This window comes from Podarcis gaigeae (genome assembly GCF_964106915.1).
Source record: "Podarcis gaigeae genome assembly, chromosome: 1".
Classification (NCBI taxonomy): domain Eukaryota; kingdom Metazoa; phylum Chordata; class Lepidosauria; order Squamata; family Lacertidae; genus Podarcis; species Podarcis gaigeae.
In genome coordinates, this window is record NC_139678.1 from 102255872 (window position 1) to 102269142 (window position 13271).

Consider the following 13271-nt stretch of genomic DNA (forward strand, 5'->3'; position numbering starts at 1 on the left):
GATAAGCTCTGGTTTCTGCCCTGTCCGTGTTATTTGGTCTCAGCATTATTGATAGGAAACATCAGTGTTTCACAAATTCCTTTTTTTAATTAATGGATTAATTTACTATTGCCCATTCCGTTGAAAACAGGTTTGTGCTGACACTTGAAACTAATGTGGAACTATTTCTCACCCAGACACTACATACTGTTAAAGAGGCGTGAAGAAGAAAGTATTGTTTACTAATATCTGTGCGACTTGCCTGATTCCAGTACTCCTGGAGGATATTTTACAGATTTTAAAGTGAAGAAAACAATGCTCCAAGGCAATTTGCTTAGTAGTCGGTCAATTGCTTTACTATTGACCTTTTAAACTGGGTCCTTAATATGTTCTTATGAATTGAATTTTGCCACTGTTTGTACAGAAGCCAAATGACGTGTATGTTCCTAAATACATACATCCCTTTACTGGAGGATCTACTAAGGAAGACCTAGATACATTAGTATTGAAATCTGATTTTACTCTTATGGACACTACTTTCCAAATATGTTCTTACAGGAAATTTTAATAAAGTGAAAGAGGGATTTTCATATTTGGAGGACCTGGAAAGCTGGATATATAGAATAACTTCATATCATTTCTAACTATTTGGAAAATGGGAGCTGCTACAAAGTTGGTGTTTGCTGTTTTTCTTATCTCTTGTTCTTCAGGTAAGTGCACAGTATATAGTTTTCTTCTCAACTTAGCTTTCAGTATTCTAATATTACCTTGCATTATCATTTGTTAAATTAAAATGTGGATTAAATTTTTTTTGTACTTTTTTGTCAACAGCAGTGATACTACAGTGTGTGTGTTGTTTGGAATACCACAACTGTGCTTTACTGCTACTGATGTTTTACAGACTACCAGTGTGCAAGCTAATAATTTGTAGTGTTAGCCATTCCTTCATGTTTGTCAGCATTATAGTAACTTAACAGTAACTTGGTTTTAATATTCACAGCTTTCTCTTTTGAAAATTTATTAGTAGCTTCTTAAACAAATATGAAAAATATAGAATTGGAAAGTCGTGTTGAATGGTCTTAGATGAGAGGTATAAACTTTAAAATACTTTTCACACAGTAGGTTTTAGGTTTTCTTAATCCTTTAATATCCACCTAGTAAGTAGTGTGTGCTAAAGTAAATGATAAACCTCAACTTCTTCAACAAAATCTTTTCATTATAACAAATAAGTTTGAACAGGTTTTGCTCATAGGAACAATGCATTACTGGGTAGCAAGCAGTGGTTGAAAGAATTGCTTCATGCACAGCACTTTGACTAGTTAGTAATGGATTGGATAGCTATTCTTGGTTTTCCCTTACTAAATGTGCATGCTATAGTTGTATTTTAGTTTCCAGGTGTATGCATTCAGTGTTGAAAAGAGAAATAGATTTTATAATTGACATATTTGGTTATGATTTTACTTTGATTTACATTGTTATCTAGCTCTTGCTCTCCAGCAGTTTTGTAATGTGTGTGAGTTTTTGCTGAATGGTACACTTTCTTGTGGTTATTAAATGGATACAGTCTAGTCTTGTGTCTGTAATGTTATTGATCTGTTCCGTGTGGGCTGACTGTGCTGTGAAATGGCGATCAGTGCTAGAGACTGAAGAGATTGTGAATTTTATGTAAAGGCAAAATAGCTAAATGAATAACACAAGTTTGGCATAAACTGTTACATCAAATGAAAAGTTACAATACATTTTAAAGAAGTGATTCCCTTATTGGGTAAACTGTGTTGTAAATATTTCTGAAATTCCATATGAAAATGTTGCTTAGAATATTCCGTTTCTTAACATTTTGCTTATAGATACAATACTTGAGATAGAATCTGTTTACATTTTCATGCTCCAGTTTGCATTTTATCAGCTATAATAAAGGTCTGCTTTTTTCTCTTCTATAAATCGTTTAGCATCATTCCAAGGGGGAAGCACAGGATGCTCTTAGATAACCTCACATTTTGAACTGATTCTGCTTACCTTTACCTGAAAGCAGGTTCTAGATTCTTGGTTGCTTAGTGTTTCAGACCTACCTAAGTCAGTGAAACATTTGATTCAAAAGGCCATCCACTCAGTGCTCCCTAAGTGACTTTAGTTCATAGAATACTGTACATAGCAGTTACCATGCAGAAAAATGGTATTTCTAAAAGATGTATGCAGGGTATAAGCTATGTACCTAGCAGCTCACATTAATGCACTCATTTTAAAGCAAGACGTACAACAGATTTAACTTCTGTAACTGAAATTATGGATGTGTCTTGCACGCTAGAAAAACATTTAGACTGGCCATTTAAATATGCTTACAACACAGTGGACTATGTTTTTCATGTTTGTTTTTCTATGAAGGATAGGCATGAGCGAATATAATTTACTGAAACACAAAGTTGGGGAAACTATTGAATATTACTAAAAAGCCACTACATCTGAATGGATGGCCTACTCTGCCTTTTTGCTATCTTCAAACATATTGACTAGTGTTGCCCAAAACACTTGGTCCTTTAATGCTGGGGCTTTTAATTTCTCTTGTAAGGACATAGCTTGTAGAAATTGATACCGGTTTAGGAAAAACACCTTTCATATATTTGTAACCCCTCCCTGTTGGATATGGTGCTTTTCTCTGAAGAAATAATTTACTGTCTTTTAATAAATATAGTTAATATGGAATGGTTTCTTCTTTTGCACCAAATGAAAAGTTGCATTTAAAATGTAATTAAAGAAGTGGTGGAAAGTTATTTTCTTGAAACATACTGTGGTTTACTTCTGAGTAAATGCAATTTTGAGAATGCAAAGGGGTGAGCTTACAACCTCATCTTCTTAAGAATACAGTAATTACCCAATGTAAAACCAGTGGCCTTCTCTTTTACATTCTGTAGAATGTTTAATGCAGTTTAATTCTGTTTTAAAACATATCCGCAGAGTTGAGAAAGTAGTAAAAGTATATAGGCATCTCATGCCTCCATAGAAGAGACATCTCTGGAAAATTAATGTTGAGAGAATGACTTCAGCAATCTTAGCCTCTTAGCTAGTAACAGTGTTAGTAATGATGTGGAAGAGTGCCTTATCTTGTAGTTGAAGTGGTGTGAATATCTGTAAATTCATTCAGGACTTTTAGGTATGTTGCAGCAGCAGCTCTACTGCCATACAAATATATGGTGAAAAATTACAAAATCTGGCCCCAAATGCATGTTTGAGTCCTGGGTCTGAAAAGGTTAGGACTACGGTGTGTGCTTATTGTAGATTGCATTTTTACAAGTCATTTGTACTATGTGCCTAGTCCAAATTTTGAAGGAGGCAAAACTTTAAAATAGTTTTCTAGGTTTGTTGTTTAACAGAAGGTCACTTATAAGAGCTTTAGCCTTCCTGTTTTGTAGGTTACCCATCACCAGGACATGTAACCAGTTTACACATGCTAGTTCTACTTAAGAAAGTGTCCTGGTACCATGCTAAAACCATGCTAATTCTACTTAAGACTTGGTATGAATCTGTGGGCTCTCGTGAGATTGTGAGCACTTAGCTTCTTTCTGGTTGTTCTGCTGCTGTTATAAGCCATGGTTTGGCTTAGTGTGCCTCCTGAGCCTGGTTTAGCTAGCTCACTGTTTAGCTTTCATGGACCAACCACAAGCTGTAAATCCTAGTGCAAACCGTGGTTACAGGTCCTAGTTGGTTTGGAGAGACCTAACCACGAGTCTGGATTCCACGAGCCAGTGATGAGGCAAGTTCTTGAGAATACCTTTTGTCTAGAGAGGATGCAAGATGAAGTTAGGGAGAAATTGCTTTCTTCTACTGTATTGCATAGTCTTAATACACAGTGTATATATATTTTAAAGAATATGTTTTCCCCCCATGTACAGTATTACAGAAATTTTAATTTTAAAACACATCTTTAGAGTCAAGCTACAGCCAAAGAAAATGAGTCAAGATATTTAATTAGAATAGAGAAAATGAAGCAACTTGCCTTTTCCATACCTTAAAAATAATTAAGGTATCAACAGTGATACAGCATAAATGTGGTTATCATTAAATTGTTTCTATAAGCATACTCGTGTAACTGTCTATTACTAGTAGATTATCATAAAAAAGTATAGCTATTTAGTTCAAGCACTGGCTAATGTGCATCTAATAAAACTGAACTGTTATGTATATCAAGGAAGAGTAAATAGTACAGTTTTGATAATACCCCACAATCCCAGCCAAATATCACAAGACATTTGATAGTTCTCAAATATAATAACCAATTGTTGCCTAATGCAGCACTTGTACTGTATACTGAAAGTATTTTTGTACTGTAAATTGTTGTTTTTATAATAGTGCTCAAAGTACACAGGTTTCATAGTTGCTGCTGAACTGTCAAACCTTGAGTGTTCATCACTGGTGTAACTTTTGCTCTTTTGTGTCTGTCAACAAACACTGAAGTTTTGGTTTTTTTATGAGGTTACTGCATGGCTATACTGCAGCTGTAAGGGAAACCACCATGATATGAGATTTGTTTTAACAGCTTTGGGATTCAGATTTCAGCTTGTTTAAATTGCTTGAGTAACTGAAACGATTGTCCTTCTTCATTATGCTTGCTAAACAATTCTAACTAAAAATGTAACCTTAGCTTTGCAAATTCCCATAGAAACATTTGGGGTTTTCTAGCACACAAATTCATAAATCTGTATCTGTTTACAGATTTGTTGATCAGCAAGATGTGCCCCTTTTCTTGGTTGTTCTAAAATGCTTTACATGGGTATTTTACTGAGGTAAAAAGATTATGAAAATCTTTTCCTAAGGTACTAGAAATAGGGGCTATGTGGCAGATGTCTAGTGGTCCACATTTCTATGTTATACTTTCAGTTGTCATGGTTTCTGGGAAAACTGCAAATTAAGCTTTGGTATAAAGAATTACCCTAGGAAGGAATCGGTAGTTCTCCAAGGAAGCTCAAGATCTTCACAGATCCCTCACTGTTTACTGGTACCATCAAAGACATAAAATATGCTAGTCCTGGGTGGAATATATAGGAAGCTACATGTTCTGTCTCATGTGCTGATTGACATTCCCAATAGTTTACTGGGGCTCTTCATAAATTTGACAAGTTTGCCTCCGTAAGGTCCACCTCCCAGGGAATTGCTAGGCATCGCAGCATTATTTGGTTGTAAACATCATACAGTTCCTATTGTTGGTGTAGAGTGCAAGCCAAACCACTGACCCACTAGTAGCACCTTAAAGACCAACTAAGTCAGTTCTTGGTATGAGCTTTCGTGTGCATGCACACACTGACCCACTGTTAATGTGAGCTTGGATACAACAGAGTTTGGGTGCAACTTTAGCAGACTTCACTGGCAGGGAGCTCCTGCCACCATTGAAGTTCCCATTGTGGTGTCCATGCCAGTTGCAGCCAACACACCTTCCCCCCTCAAGTTGGGTGTTTCTGGGGGTAAGAGGGGATAGAGCTGAACCAGTCAGGGACCCGCTGGATCCTATGCTTGTCTTCCTACTGGTGGTGGGCCCTATCTAGGCCTCTTTGTTGTACCAAACTGGAGCTGGCTCAAAATGAGCAGCATTAGTCATTTCCTCACCGTCCACCTGGCTGCTGGTATGAGCTGCAGAGTTGGGCTGCTTTGATGGCAATGTTGCTCCATTCAGTGCCACTGTTACTGGCTGGGGGTTAGGATTGCTCTTTTAAGCTGATATCTTACTGGTAGCTGACAGTAAGCCACATTGAATACTGTGGGGTTATTTCTGAGTAAGTGCGTGTAGAATTGCACTGTTTTAGTGAAGTTTACTATGACAATAATTTACAATACCTTTTTTGTGGTACTGTAACTTAGTGACTCCAAAATAGCAAGACAGATATAAAAAAAGCCAAACTTGCTGTGCTTTCAACTATGATTTGAACCAATCGAATTTTTGAAGGTGTTGAGCAGTTGGGTTGAATAGCATAATACTTGCATAGAATAAACACCAATTTCTCAAACTTACTAAATGAAAATTAAAAATTCTCTTACCGTTTTCTTTTTAACACTGAGCAATTACTGTTATAATTATCAATCTTAAATATAAATTTTAGGAGGTTAATTTATACTGACTTTATAGATCAGCCTTCCCCAACCTTCTGTCATTCAGATGTATCAGACTCCAGCTTGTGCATCAGCCTCAGCCAGCTTGGCCAAAATGTACAGAGATTATGGGAGCTGCAATCATAAACATCCAGAGGGTCCAAGGTTGGGGAAGGCTGTTCCAAATTATCATAACTATATAAATTAATGAAAGTACTTTAGCTTATGCTATTTCATTTGTGGCTTTATGTCTTAATGGAGTCTACATGAGACATATATAATGGCAAAAAGTACAGTATGCCTGTATTATTGTTTCAGAAGTACAAGGTTGAATTTTAACTTTGACCATGCTGCAGTAGAAACTTGAGCCACTATTAATTCCTCTTTATATTTCTCATTCAGAGTAATTAAAGTTTTCTTCTTTTTGGAGTTTTGGAGTTATTTAAACACTTCAGGAATATGTATATATCTCACATAGGCCATGTACAGTCATACCTCATTTTAAGTGTGCCCCATTTAGGGTCCATTTCATCAAACGTCTGCAGCAAACCCGGAAGTACCAGAACGGGTTACTTCTGGGTTTGCCGCACACACAGAAGCGCTAAATTGCACTTCGTGCATGCTCAGAGCAGCACTTTGTTGAGTGTCCCTTTTGTCCAGCATCCAGGGCTCCAGAACGGATCCCAGACGCAAAAGGAGGTATGACTGTCCTTAGAAATGAGAAATTCACTTCTCTTTTGTTTTAGCACCCATCGGAGAAAGCTATTATAGCCACTAGTGCTTCTGAGAACCAGAGTATCCAGACATGAGCCTGCAGTTTGCAGCAAATTTTGCTGACATTGCACAACTTTTGGAGCACTGCTTGGTAATGTTTTGGTATTCAGCCCTACATCTTAGTGTTTCATTGCATTTGTATACCACCCATCCTACTAAGTTGTCTAGGAAATTTACATAAAAAATAGAAAAAATAGAAAACAATTAACAATAGAAATCTAAAATAGCTAAAGCAATTTTAAAGCAGATGGTATAAAAGAAATCTTGCTTTTAATCACTTTTAAATATCCATTGAAACTCTTCCAAATATTGTTTGGGGAGGGTCATCTTCAGCTTGATTCCAAGATGGGGTTTTGAAGAAATCTTGGCGTATTATGACCACTCTTAAAACACTTTGCAGATAAATTGCTTGCATCTGTTTTGACGTGGTATCTACTCATACAGAGTTGGAGCTTACTGTATCTTTTATTCCTTTCTTACAAGTCTTTTTTTTTTTTTTAAAGATTCCTACCAGTTTATGTAGCCTAAGGTTATGGAAAGGATCTTGGAGAAGTGTGACTTACTACTTGTATCAGTTACAGATAGGTAGCTGTGTTGGTCTGCCATAGTCAAAACAAAACAAAAATAAAAAAATAAAAAATTATTTTTTTTGTTTTTTGTTTTTACTACTTGTATGTTAAACTTTCCCTTCCTGGCTCACTAGATCAATTAGAGTAGCTTTGACTGACTGTGTGAGAGGGATTATTATTGCATTGCTGAATGAAATTAGGATCCCGACTGCACAACCAACATGCTTTGAGTTGCTTTGTAAATAATCAATTACCAGACTAGGAAGATTTTTGCCCAGTTTCATATGTTCCCTACTTGAGGAAGCTGCCTTAGTATGTTACAGTGTCCTAGCTCTAGGTCTTCCTGGATGATAGTAATAATAAAAAACCCTTTAAGGTGCTATGATTATGCTACTGCAACTGGGTGTCCAGAATGCAGCAATAACCTTTTTATCATTTTTGGCTACCTCACTCGTAGCTACCTTTCTGGATTCATGCCTTGATAACATCCCTATAAGACAATTGTAAGATACTGTTCATGGGGCTGCTGTGATAATTTGCATATTACTTTGATATTATACTATTTGCATTGATTACCACTTTGTTTCTGGCCAAATTAATAGTGCTAGTTTAGAGCCTTTTTAAGGCCCTAAACAGACTGGGAAGCAAATTACCGTATTTTTTGCACCATAACACTCACTTTTTTCCTCCTAAAAAGTAAGGGGAAATGTCTGTGCGTGTTATGGAGGGAATGCCTACGGGTGGCATGCCTACGGATTTTCCTCCTCTAAAAACTACGTGCGTGTTATGGTCGGGTGCGTGTTATAGAGCGAAAAATACGGTATATTGAGGACAGAGTCCACTCACATCACGTATCTCAATGCTTAGGTCAAAGCTAGAAATCCCTTTTTTGTGTGTGACCCAATATACAATGTGGAGGCACACGGTTTAGGTGTTTCTTGATCATGAAACTGCATTTGTTGACAGGCCCAAAGGGGTCCACCTGGCACCATTTGGACTTCTGCCAAGTATTAGAAATGCGGTTCATTTTAGGGTATTTGAGGGAATACCTTTTACATTTTGTTCGAATTCTTCTTGTCTCGGTGTCTCACTTTTGTGTTGATCATTCTGTTTAACTTGTTTGTTTACTGTGTTAGCAAACCTTAGTTCCTTTTCTAAAGACAAGTTTGGGATATACAAGTATTGTTAGCCTCTTGTGCTTTTAGTAAAGTTTTGTGGGGAGGGAACCCTAAGCTGTACAGGGTGGGTAAAACAATTTTTTTAAAGAAGTTTTTTTATTTAAAATGTTTTAAAATTAATTTCCCCCTAAAAATGAATCTTTGTTTAGATCATATATGAATGCAATCTGTCTTGTCAGATGTTTAACTGTCTATTAAATACAAGTTAAAGGCTGCTTGTTCTGCCTAAATATTTATTTACTTGCATCATTTATTTCAAGAAACAAATATTTCCAGTGCAGCTTGCATGTAATACTAAAATACATTTTTTTAAACTGCAGTCGGCAGTACCAGTGTAAATAAGTCAACAAAAGCTTGCATTGTTTTACCAAGCCTACTTGGAATTGGGAGAAGAGTGGTTTTGTGCTTGGCATGGAAGAGATGAATTCCTTCCTATACCTATGTGCTTACTTTCCATGCTGGACATGGAGGAGGGAGTGAGCTCTCCATTTGCCCTTTGCCAGCCTGCTCACTAGTCTGCATGGAAGTCCATGCACCTGCCTTAATGCAATTCCTAGATGTCTATGGTTGCCAGGCTAACGCTTAAATAAAAGGCTCATCATGTTAATATACTTTAAAGCTCATTGGGATCTCTTACCACAGGGAAGGTGGTAGATGGCTTTGGGAGGTGGAGGGAGAAAAGCCCAGCTAGAGTGGCTTGGTGTTGAGTAAGGCAAAGTAAAATTAAGGAAAAGTTCAGCAGGAGCAGGCTCTGCAGCCATCTTCACCTCTTCCCTTGCATCTCTCAGTGCCCGCAAGAGCTGCCTCTTTTTGATCAACTATAAATAACCATTCATACCCTCTTTGAAGTGGAAGGTGACCAGTTGCACTCTGGTGAAAGTCATGAGCAGAATTCTATTCTCCTTTCCTGCTTGGAGTTGGGAGAGGGCGGTGGGTAGCTTAATGAAAACATTGGCACAGTGGTCTGGCTCACAATAAACCATAGCTTCTGCTTAAAAACCTGTGCTTTGTTTCCCAGCTTCTGCACTGGGGAGGAAACAAACCAGAGCCTGCCTTGCTGCATGTGAACCTAGGCTTGTGGTTTGTTTCTGCCAAACAAACTATCAGCACTAAGCCAAGAAGAAATATTGTCTACTCGTGGTTTGAAGAAAAACAAACCAGGGGTAGAATTCAGGTAACCTGTTGTATTTCAGTGATTACCTCTGGCACAATGGGATTCTCCACTCCATCATGTATGTCCTGCACTATACCCACATCTGCTCTGTATGGTTGGGAGAACCCCAGAGTAGGTTTAAGAGGCATGTAGGGAGAGGAGAACAGAAGAAGATTCTGTCAAGCCAGGAGAAACCTTGTACTTACAGAATCTTTGCCTTAGCATAGCAGGAGTGGCAGAGGAGCTGAGTGCAGACTTTTGAGCAGTTCACCAACATGCTAACTCATACATATTAAACCATTTTAAAAACTATGGTTTAATATATGGTCTGAACCACACCAAAGTAACAAGGCAAATTCAGCTAGAAGCAGTGCATTCAATGTGGTGGCACCAGGTTTATGGAACTCCTTGCCTAGTGAAATTAGGCAGGTATCATCTGTGTTTTTGGCTCCAGGTGTTTTAGGCAGCAGTTTAAAACTTGTTCTAGCAAGCATTTTCCTGAATGTGACCCATACTGTACGCTTTATGAACTTACGTGGCTTACACGATATTTTGTTTTCATAGTGCTTTGTTTTATTTTGTATTTGCCCTAATGCATTGTACTCTGTACACAATATAGTTTTATATGATCACAAAGTATAAACATATAATGAATGAATAAAATAAGCTTGTGACCTGCAGGAAAGGGTTTGAAAATAAAACCCACTAATATCTTAATGACGTTATACATTTGGAATACTAGGTTGTCCTTTGATTTCTGTGGGATGCTAATTGCAGATAATCTATTAGGCATACTTGGGAGTTTCAGAGTTAAAATAAACTTGATTACCACTTGCAAGTATGTGAGGGAATCCATATGTCATTGATTTGTATTTGTAACTGGAGTCAGGAGTAATAAAACAGTGCATACAAAACTTTTAGATCAGTTTATCAGGAATGATTATCATACAGGTTTTTAATGGATTTACAAATTGTACTGTTTGTTTTACGCCGTGGACATATTTAGAGAAACAACACCTATAACTAACTAACTAAATAATCAAGCCAGTAATCAAGTAAAACAATTGAATTAATCTCTTTGCTGTGCATGTCAGATCAATACAAAAGGTAATATTCTTATTTATTGAGTGTGAGGCTGCAAGCTAAAGCAAAACTTACTAATTTTTACTTGCTGCAAACACAGACTTCAGGGTGGTGTCTTGTTTCATTTCTGGAGCTGGGGAATTTGGAAGTGTTTGTTTAAAATCTGTTTTGGTAGTGCATTTGATTACTCTGAATCATAATATTGCCTAAACAGAAAAAAGTCACTAGCATTTGGCATAATTTCTAATGAAACTACTGAAGGGAAGAGGTAGATGTAAATATTGCAGGCAGGAGTATGCTAACAATGCAGCACGAATGAGGAAACATTTAAGAACATGTAGAAACTGTCCCAACAGGAGTATTTTTTTAGCCTTGTTTGCTAGTAAGAAACATGTTAAGTTATAAAACTTTCAGTTTGCTTTACACAATGTGTTGTGATGCAAACCATCCAGAAAACCCATCTTCCTACATAGTTCATAGTGATACTGTGGAATTCCCTACTGCAAGATGTAATGATGACCACAAACTTAAGACAGTGGAATTAGACAAATACATGGAGGATAAGCTTCTCAGTGGTAACTTGTGATGATGACTATACTACTTCTAGGGCTGGAGCTGGCATACCTTTGTATGCTGGAGAGTGCTAGCATGCTGATGTCCTGCTTATAGGCTTCCCATAGCCATGTATTTGAAATTGGCTAGTCCTTAGCTAGGTAGACCATTATTCTAATTCAGCAGGGCTTCTTTCTGTTCTTATCCATCCTTTATGCCACTAGGAATTTCATCCATTGTGCTCAATAGGGAAATCACACACACGCTCGCTCCATGGCTCTCTTGACCAACTACATTATTTCTGTGGCACCCCTGTGGGGCTCAGGAGCCCATTTATGTACCCCTTGCCTGCAGAGCTGGCAGCCTCTCACCCTTTTTCAAACGCCCTCCCTTGTAGAATGTTTCCTTGGCCGCCTCTCTTCTCTTCTCTCCTCTCCCCTCTCCTTGAAAGCTCTGGGCAGCTGCTGCTGCTGTCCTGGTCTCTGAGTCCCCACCCCAACCCCGAAGAGAGGTGCCTCTCAGAGGCACCATTCGCCTGCAGAGCTTATAGCCAGGGCTGCTGCAATAAATAGCTGTGCAAGCCTTTGAGAGGCAGAGACCCGAGAGGGCATCAGAGGAAGGGAGGGAAAGAAGGAAAGAGGGACCGAGGCCATTGTTGCCCGCAGCACCCCTGATCATCATTCAAGGTATCCCAGGGTGCCACAGCACACTGGTTCAAAACCACTGCCTCTGTTGCATGATTGCCAGTAAGATCAATTTAGGTTCACAGACCTGAGAATAAAATATCTTATCAGTGGTGGCTTCACAATTATGGAACATTCCTGTTGTGCAGACTTTACAATGGGCTTTAAGATACTATCTGTTAGAGTTTGAAAATAGTCTGGTGCCAGTCGCATTTTGCAACTGGCAACAGACCTTTTGTGAGGCAGTACAGATGTCCAGGTGCCATTGTTGGGTATCTAACATCTCCATGTGGCTGCAATGCAACTCCAGTCAGTTGGTCTGCAGGGCAGCAGGGCACCAAAAGGCACCTCTTTGCTGTTGTAAGGAAAGGTAAAGGGACCCCTGACCATTAGGTCCAGTGACCGACTCTAGGGTTAGGTCTCGTGACCGACTCTAGGCTTGCGGCGCTCATCTCGCTTTATTGGCCAGGGGAGCTGGCATACAGCTTCCAGATCATGTGGCGAGCATGACTAAGCCACTTCTGGTGAACCAGAGCAGCGCACGGAAATGCTGTTTACCTTTCCACTGGAGTGGTACCTATTTATCTACTTACACTTTGACATGCTTTCGAACTGCTAGGTGGGCAGGAGCTGGGACCGAGCAACGGGAGCTCACCCCGTCGCGGGGATTCGAACCGCCAACCTTCTGATTGGCAAGTCCTAGGCTCTGTGGTTTAACCCACAGCGCCACCCGTGTCCCCCTTTGCTGTTGTACTTCCCTGCAAATCACCTGATTGGCGGGGTAGCGCGGCACCAGAAGACACACATCTTTTGGTGCTTTGGAAACATCTGAGGCAATGACTATCAAGCCCTGGTGGCGGTTGCCACTGGGGATGCTGCAGAGGAGAGGAACCGTTTGGGGCTGCTGCTTGGAGCCCCATCAGCACTGCAAATGCGGAGCTGTTCATTTGGCTGCTCCAACTTTTAAAACAGTTCCAACAGCTGCCACGGTTTGGTGTAGGTGTCTGGGCTCCAAAACCCCCCTCCCCGCACAAGGCAGCAGCAGGAGTGCATCTACTGTTAATCGCACAGTTAAAAGGTGTAATTAGTTATCTATATGCTGTTTTCCACTGGTTTTGCCAGCATTGTGTGTGCTGCACAAATACTGTACAGAAGAAAATATATATTTCAGTCCATAGCAAATAATGCACTTAGCTTTTAAAATCAAGCTTCTAGTTTTGTGTGT

At 39.0% G+C, this 13271-nt stretch overlaps 1 protein-coding gene across 2 annotated transcripts in view; it reads left to right on the forward strand.

Annotated features, from left to right (window-relative positions):
• The window catches only part of ACVR2A (activin A receptor type 2A), a 52050-nt gene continuing 38779 nt past the window's right edge, over nt 1-13271 (forward strand). For both annotated transcript variants that reach the window (XM_083710283.1, XM_083710284.1), the window contains exon 1: nt 1-689. In XM_083710283.1, the coding sequence (XP_083566409.1) occupies nt 635-689 (55 nt within the window). In that variant the 5' untranslated portion in view covers nt 1-634. The remainder of the gene's footprint in view (nt 690-13271) is intronic.